Consider the following 8562-nt stretch of genomic DNA (forward strand, 5'->3'; position numbering starts at 1 on the left):
CTCTCCTTCAAAGCTTTTTATAAACAGCATATATTTTTTCAATGTCACTCACATAATCCAACTGCGAAACAGCTTGAATTATCCATTCATCTTGGGATCAATCGCAATAAGGAAACTACTGATCCTCGTCCCACTCACGATTCACCTCTCTCATGGCTCATGGCTGCCATACAGAGAAATGTACAGAAAATGGAAAGATAAGTGTTAGGTTTAAGCATTCCATAGTTTGGTGTTAGGTGATACCATGATTCAAGGGCGACGCAAGGGGCATGATACCAGCAGAAAATTTATCTACCTGACAGACAATGATTTTCATGATAGGATGCCTGTGGTTAAGTGGACCAAAAGTCATTCCATTTCTCTTTAATAACGAAATATTTATAACAACCTATTTATAAATATTTGGTATTTAATATTGTAGTTGATTAATGCCCTTATACTCTCGTACATGCCATGTTATTCCATACGAAATCTTCCTCTAGATTTTCTGTTCTTGTTTTCCCTTATTTCCCCGACTATTGCTGCTACCTTCCACTAGTTTTATTAGATGTCATTATCCATCTGATCCAAGGTCTTGCTTTGGTGGCAATTAAATTCTGAACCCCCTCTCGCTTTCCAAAGATTCATGGCCACGCTTGGTGCCACGTTTTATTCTTAATAAGTTTGTTGTTGTTATAATAATTATAATTGTATAATTATTCCTACTATTATTGAGATAATAAATTATCATATGAAATCTATCAAATTAATATTTAAAATTTAATAAAATATTTGGATTAATAAATTCGTTTGGGAAGATTTTAGATTTTAAATTATATCATAGGAGTGAAATTTTCACGGCGACGAACCATTTTTATAAGATATGATAAATTATACCGTAACATATTCGGATTTTATGTCCCAAGAACAAAAGGGAATAGTTGTTTCATTTCAAAAAGGCCAAAAAAAAGAGAAAAGGAACGGCTGTGATTGTAATCAACCGAAGGGTAACTGTCGGCGTCAATCGAACGGCTAAGATTTTGACCGTCTAGGAAGATTAACTTTTACTCGATGTGCAGACGATCTTTTAGCTGATTTGTGACTAGTGATGTGGTGACGTGTTATTTTTTTACCGTTAACGGCGCACGTTAGACTCAAAATAAATACTGTACATCCACACATCGAAATTCGAAAAGGGCAAAAAATAAAAAATAAAAAAAGTAAAAAAGAATTAGTGAAAGAAAACAAAAGAAAATGGGAAAAAATGTGATAAAAAAAAACCAAAAAAAGTTTCTCCGGTACTGAATACTGATAGTTAAGGGAAGCCAACGGTATCTCCCCATTCTACCAACAGTCGAACTTCTTCTCTGTTTCATTTTATTCTTTGCTCGTTTGGAAACTTGAGGTTTTTTTCTTTCTTTCTTATGCTGAAGTTCTTCGACTTGGGAACTCAGTAATGGCATTTTCGACTACGAGTCATTTCTTGCAAGTTTTGATTCTTGTGATGTTATCTCCTCCGTTGGATCCTCCTTTGTTGGCTGTCGCGAATAAGTTATTTTCGTAGTGTTGCTTTATGTGTTTGGAGGTGTTATGCTCATTTGAAACTGTGATCTCGCCGTTGGTTTATAGGAATCTCGCCAGATCTGACTTGTCCCCGGTTAAAAGCAACGGCGTCGGTGATGTCGGTTTTCGCTCTTTCAAATCCCAGGGGTAACTCGTTTTAACTTTTCCAACTGATTTAATTTCCCTGCCATTTCAGTGTAGAAATTTAACTCTTCTTGACTTCCAAATTTGGTTGCTTGGAAAAAATCAAAGAACAAAGGTAAATTCATTTTTCCTTTTCATCCAAGATAAAGATAACCTAGTTAGCTAAATAGCTGAATTAGGCTGAGTTAAGAAGTATAAATTTCGATGGAAAGCTTTCACTGACTCATACAAAGCAATTATTTTGGTTTAGCTGGAAACTTTGTTCTACCTAAAAGATAATTTGGGGGAAGTTCTTCCTTTTTCCTCTCACCTTTGCATTTTTGACCAACTGAAATTGATTGGAGAAAAAACAAATCTTGTAATTGTTTTGTGAGGGAATGTGAATTGCCTACTATTTATTTGTATACTATAATTACTACTGTGTTTTGGGTAAAAATGGAGAAAAGAAGAACCTCATAACAGAGAGAGAAATAGTGAAATGTAGTCCTTAAAAAATCTTATTAGCAGGTTGACTATTTTCACAAAAACTAGTAATAGGTATTAGCTGCATAGGCCATTGAAAGAAAGAGGGTTGATTATTTTCGCAAAGAAAGAGGTAAACACTTGCATTTGATTGCATTATATATACAATCTTTTACAGCCAGTCACCTTTGTGATTTGCATTTTTTGTAGTTCTTAAGCATTGTAGATCTTGAAATTTTTTTATAATTGTTATATATATGTTTCCTTGCTTGATTGAATTTGTTCTTAATATAACTTAACAGGAGCATTAGGAAATGTCTGTTCATTTTTGGTGAAAGTGGTGGTTGTTCTGAGTTATGCAATTTCTGTCACCAATGCTAATTTTTCCAATAATCTACTTCAAGCGCCAGCGCAATCTCCCATCGCAGCGCCTGAGGGTGCACCAGCTGTTTCTGATATTCCCTTACCTTCCAATCTGCCATTGATTCATAGACCACACCAAAGCCATTTTTCACCAAATGGTGCGCCAACACTTGTAGCACCAGCCCAACCTCCTCGTTATGGTCCATTAGTAACTTCCAGTCACCCTCCTATCCGTTCACACCTGTCAAAACCATTGATGAAGAGGAGTGCGTCAGTGCCTCCTGGTGCGGACTTGACAAATATTGCCCCTACACAGATCAGTCCTAGAACAATTCCTGCTGGTTTAGCTCAACCACCATTGTCTCCTGAAGTGTCCAGTAAGATATTTTCTAAATCATTTTTTAATCAACTCTGTTCTATTTTTTTTTTTCTTTTATATCACTTCTATGCAAGATGCTTATTAGGAGGTAGCATCCTGTGCATTTGTTGTTTGTGTTAATTTACTTACTGAAAAAGAAAGACCTTGTTAATTTGCAACTTATATTTATACCGTATATGAGATGCTTACATGGTTATTTTCTCACTTGGCCAGATTGTTGCAAACCAGATTCAATTTTGAAACGAGGGACTCATAGTTGCCATTGCGTGTATCCAATAAAGCTTGACCTTCTCCTTTTAAATGTCTCACAAAACCCAAATTGGAATGTTTTTCTAGCCGAGTTAGCTTCTCAGCTTGATTTGCTGCCTAATCAAATTGTGATTATCAATTTTTATGAGCTCAGTTTATCAAGATTAAATATATCCATGGATATTACTCCACACACAGGGATCAGTTTCTCTGCCAGTGATGCATCTAAAATAAACTCTTCACTTGTGATGCATAGGGTTCATATCGACCCCAATGTAGTTGGAGATTACAAAGTCCTTAATTTTACATGGTTTGAGCCTCCAGTGCCTTCCCCAGGTAAATTGTGATATGATTGAAAGTTCTTTGAAGATCTATTGACTTAAAAAAGCTATGCTTTTCCTGATTGGTTATAGATTTTCTATGTTATTATTTTCTTGACAGCTCATATCTTTTGTTTTCCTTTTAGTTTCATACATGGGATAATGTTATCTTTTTTTATTTGTCCTGACAAAGCTCAGCATCTTGTTCTTGTTTACAGCTCCCATTGTGGTTTCTGAGCCTGTAGCAGCACCAGCACATCAATCCTCGAATTCTACATCACTCAGCCCTTCAAACAAGGGGAAACATTCAAATTTGATTCTTATTTTTGGTATTTCTGCTGGCATACTGGTTTTTGCTATCATTTCTGTGCTTATAATTTGTTCGTGCACATTCCGTGAGGGAAAGACAAAAGCATCTCCCAAGGAACCTGGTATGTGTATTATGCGCAATGACTACAAATTTTTTGTGCTGGCTCTGAGTTTAATGTTTTGATTAATTTAACAAAATTTATTGAACTGGCAATTGATCTCACTTGTTATGCTGTGGATGAATTATGGAGTGAGAAACTTGTTTTTCTTTATCTTTTTCATGTAGAATGACTGAAAATAAATTGTGAACTGAATCTCACTTTTGAGCTAAAAGTACAGGGGGAGAAAAAGGATTAGAACCCTTAGCTTTAGCATAACAAAAAAAATTAAAGCTTAATTTGCCTGATTTGCACTTTGAGTCACACCTTGTGAATAAGAATGCAAATTGATGTTGCGCATACTGGTTTAAATTCAGATTCTTGTAGAGAATATAAATGTTCTATTAGTCCTTAGCATTTTTTTCTTGCAGTAAAGCCAAGTGCTGTAGATGTGGTTGCCCGAGCAGGGTCTCTTCCCCACCCAAGCAGTACACGGTTTCTACAGTATGAAGAACTTAAAGAAGCAACAAATAACTTTGCACCTGCGAGCATACTGGGGGAGGGTGGGTTTGGCAGAGTTTTCAAGGGTGTTTTAAGTGATGGTACAGCTGTAGCAATTAAAAGGCTTACCAGTGGAGGGCCTCAAGGAGACAAAGAGTTTTTGGTTGAAGTTGAGATGCTTAGTAGGTTGCATCATCGTAATCTTGTGAAACTTGTAGGTTACTATAGCAGTCGTGACTCTTCACAAAACCTGCTTTGTTATGAGCTTGTTCCAAATGGAAGCTTAGAAGCCTGGCTCCATGGTAATTTGCCTCTCTAAATTTGATCTTATTGGCAGATTATTCGTTGATTTTTATCCTTTTATCTGGGGTCACTTTTGATACATGGTACTGACTTTGCTCCTCTTTTGCCTTAGGCCCCTTGGGAGTAAATTGTCCTCTGGACTGGGACACCAGAATGAAGATTGCACTTGATGCTGCAAGAGGACTTGCATACCTGCATGAGGACTCACAACCATGTGTTATCCACAGAGATTTCAAAGCATCCAATATATTACTTGAGAACAACTTTCATGCTAAAGTTGCTGATTTTGGCCTGGCCAAACAAGCACCTGAAGGCAGAACAAATTACCTGTCTACTCGTGTAATGGGCACATTTGGGTTGGTTTCTACACTATTTCAAATTTTGCTCTTTCTTGTTTAAATTGACACTAAAGTAGAACCGGATTGATTTATAGGTATGTAGCTCCTGAGTATGCTATGACTGGACATCTACTGGTAAAAAGTGACGTTTACAGCTATGGAGTTGTGCTGCTTGAGTTACTCACTGGAAGGACACCTGTAGATATGTCACAACCATCAGGACAGGAGAACCTTGTCACTTGGGTGAGTAGTAACCTAAGAGTTAGGCTCACTGTTTGTTGCTAATGCTTCTGTATCTGGATTTATGCAATTAGGAATTTGTAGAGAATAAACCTATATTAATCACTTGATCTGCTAGATGAGTTTTACAAGTTGGATGTACTTCTTTCAGGCGAGGCCAATTCTGAGAGTCAGGGATCGGCTGGAGGAGCTTGCTGATCCAAGGCTCGAAGGGAAGTACCCTAAGGAAGATTTTGTACGGGTTTGCACAATTGCAGCTGCTTGTGTTGCTCCTGAGGCAAGTCAAAGGCCCACAATGGGTGAAGTAGTACAGTCATTAAAAATGGTGCAACGTGTTACAGAATATCAGGATTCCATGATAACCATTTCCAATAACCGGCCCAACCAGAGGCAGTCTTCTACTACTTTTGAGTCTGATGAGACATCTTCAATGTTCTCTTCTGGTCCTTTCTCTGGTCTAAGTGCCTTTGACAATGACAACATCTCGCGGGCAGCAGTTTCCTCTGAAGATCTTCATGAAGGAAGATGAACACTTTCAAGGGAGAGTAAGTGAACCAGAAGCCTCCAGTTGGAAGCTCTTGAGAATCCAATACAAATTTTCTCAATAGGAAAATGAAAAAATTTGAAATAGGATTTTCAGAAGTGTTGTAGATTTTGTAATTTCCATAGATGGGGGGAATGGGTGCTTCTTGTTGTCCCAATTGTTGTACCACTATTAAGGTTCCCCACATTCAGTGGTGGATGAAATTTTGTACATATGCCTTGTAGCTTTTTTCTATTGGATTGGCTTTGAAGGATTTATATTAAACTTTTCCTTGGGTTCCATAATGTTTTTGAAATTTATGTTGATTTTCTTTCTGGGTCTTTGTTTTTATTTCGAATCACATAAGCTGTAACTTGTATCGAACATAAACTGCAACGTGATGCCAATATGGTTAAATAATTAGTCATTACCTTGGAATTTTTTTTCTTTCCTTCACTAATTTTAACAGTTCCAAATCAAACGGAAATCTCATTTGCTTACTCATTACTATTGATTTAGGATATTTCGGTCTCATGGTTCCAATTTTTCCTCTTAACTGATAAGAAGGAAAAGAGAGGATTTGAATGTAAACCATTGTGTTAAAATTAGATTCTGTGGTAAAACTAGCACAGAGACGCTATTTCCATGCACAACCGATGCCTTCAACTACTTTAAATGTTTCGCTAGTTCCGTTCCCTTACCCACAAATCCATTCACCTTTTCTTTCCTTGATCCTGCGTTGCTTTCCTCCAAGAGAAGAGACCATGGAGATCAGCCACTTCATCATCGTCATCATCTCCACCTCCTGTCTCTTCTCTTTCTCTGCTTCTACCGCTGCCCCTTCACCCCTTTCCTATATATCTGAGGTCACGTCTGGATCACCCGCTTCGGCTCCATCTTCATTCGATGGCCAGACTTTCAGCTTTCCTGAACCCGAAGTGGAAAAAACTGATCAAACATTTAGTATATTACCTGGCAGCGTCGATCCTGGACTTCAGCGCATCTGTGGAGACACCGACCACCCCATCGAATGTCTTACGACAACTATTCCATTCTTAGGTGATGAAAAAGTTGCTATAGAACCTATTTCTATCCTTAAAGTTGGGATCGAAGCAATGAATAACAAGACCAAGGAAGCCTTGGCTAAGGCAACGATGCTCTTGCAGGATCCCTCTACCACCAAACCCGTCGCTTCCTGCCTTGAAGCATGCATCGAAAGCTACAACTCCATTCTCGACGGCGATCAGAAAGTCCTCGATGCCATCTCAATTCGCGACCTTTACCAGTTGAGCATGGAGCTGAGCTCCAATGTGGAGAATGTACACGGCTGTGAGGATGCGTTCGAAGAAGCCGACCTTGAGTCGCCAATAAAGGAGATGGATTCATTGCTTGGAAAGATGATTAGCAACAGTTTAGCCATTGGTGTCGACATGGTCCACTTTTAGAGGAACAACTAAAGGTCTATAAACAAAGGAAATTAAGCCCAATAACCATTGTGTTTTAGTAACAAAATAAGTTATCTTATAATTTGATTGGTCGTTCCTTCCATGTGAATCAGAGTCCTTTTGTGGGAAAAGATAAGTAACTTTGTCAGGGTTTCTTATCGTTAACTAGTGGTACGGCCCTTTAATGGATTTTGGGTTTTACAATTTTCGGATGGATTATTTTCATGTTAATTTCTCCTTTCACTTTCTACACTCAAATGTGTTTGCTTGTTCTTTCTTGCAAAAAGAAACAAAAGAAAATTGTATAATGATGGTTAAGAAATTGAGTTTATGCAAAAAAATTGAAAATTTTATACCATTGACGGATTTTACATTTGATTTAGAGATCAATTAATGCTATATTTTATCTCTCTTTTTTTTTTTCTTATAAAACCTATTTTATTATTTATATAAACAATATACTAATAAAAAATAACAAGCTTAATAAAATTATAAAATAAAAATATTTTTATGATAACATTAAAATGTTAAAAATAGCAAGACATTTCAAATTATGATATAATTACTAATTACATATTTTTTTATTTTTTGAAAATTTAAAATTAAAATAAAAGGTATAAATAAATTAATTTTTATAAAATATATTTTATTATCAAAATAAGAAAAATAAATATATTTAAAAAAAAGTTAAAATTTTGAGATTATTGGTTATAATTTTTATAATATTTTTAAAATGGTTCCATTTTTTTTTTTGTTGAAAAAGGATTAGAAGATATAATGATATAAATATTTATGATAAAATTAAAAATAAAAAATTATATAAATAGGAGAAACTGTGGGAAGCTAAAAAAACAAACAAACATACACATATTTAGTAGTTAATTGGAGATTTTTGTTGATAAAGTTGAAATCTAAATGTTAGTTTGGCTCTTATTAAATTCAGATAATTGTGATTTAAAAAGTAAATAGTAACATGATTTTAAGGATTTGTAAGTGATTATTAATTGTTAGATACAATAAATTCACAAGTAATAATATGTTTTCAATCTCTCTTAAATCAATGCATAAAAATTAAATTATGAAATCATAAAAAATTAATAACTTTTTTATAACAAAGAAATTAACAATTTTAATTTAGAATATCAACTTAAAATTATTATATGTACATACATACATATATATATATATATACACACACACATACTTATTAAAGATTTTTAAAAATTTTGGGTTATCCAATATCTCATCAAACTTTAATAAACATATGATTGACAATTAGATAATTTAGATTGTATTTGATATCTTTGATTAAGAAAAATTGAATTTTAAATTTAGTATAAATTGTA

At 35.2% G+C, this 8562-nt stretch overlaps 2 protein-coding genes across 3 annotated transcripts; both read left to right on the forward strand.

Annotated features, from left to right (window-relative positions):
• Positions 1–1169: 1169 nt before the first annotated feature.
• On the forward strand, positions 1170–6087 carry LOC111314064 (protein CYTOSOLIC ABA RECEPTOR KINASE 8-like). 2 transcript variants are annotated; one of them, XM_022915065.2, is made up of 8 exons: positions 1170–1689; positions 2451–2888; positions 3104–3475; positions 3678–3890; positions 4298–4669; positions 4783–5026; positions 5104–5251; positions 5400–6087. In XM_022915065.2, the coding sequence occupies exons 1-8, from the start codon at positions 1659–1661 to the stop codon at positions 5775–5777; spliced, it is 2196 nt and encodes a 731-aa protein (XP_022770800.2). In that variant the 5' UTR covers positions 1170–1658; the 3' UTR covers positions 5778–6087. The 2 variants fall into 2 exon arrangements, with proteins under 2 accessions (XP_022770800.2, XP_022770801.2); XM_022915066.2 differs by lacking the exon at positions 2451–2888 and having other exon boundaries at positions 1214–1689.
• Positions 6088–6300: 213 nt separating this feature from the next.
• LOC149512110 (uncharacterized) lies at positions 6301–7403 on the forward strand. Its single transcript, XM_089752410.1, has one exon. The coding sequence runs from the start codon at positions 6428–6430 to the stop codon at positions 7214–7216; it is 789 nt and encodes a 262-aa protein (XP_089608536.1). The 5' UTR covers positions 6301–6427; the 3' UTR covers positions 7217–7403.
• The last annotated feature ends 1159 nt before the right edge of the window (positions 7404–8562 follow it).

This window comes from Durio zibethinus, chromosome 23 (assembly GCF_047325235.1).
Source record: "Durio zibethinus cultivar Kanyao isolate XHJ-2024 chromosome 23, ASM4732523v1, whole genome shotgun sequence".
Classification (NCBI taxonomy): Eukaryota; Viridiplantae; Streptophyta; class Magnoliopsida; order Malvales; family Malvaceae; genus Durio; species Durio zibethinus.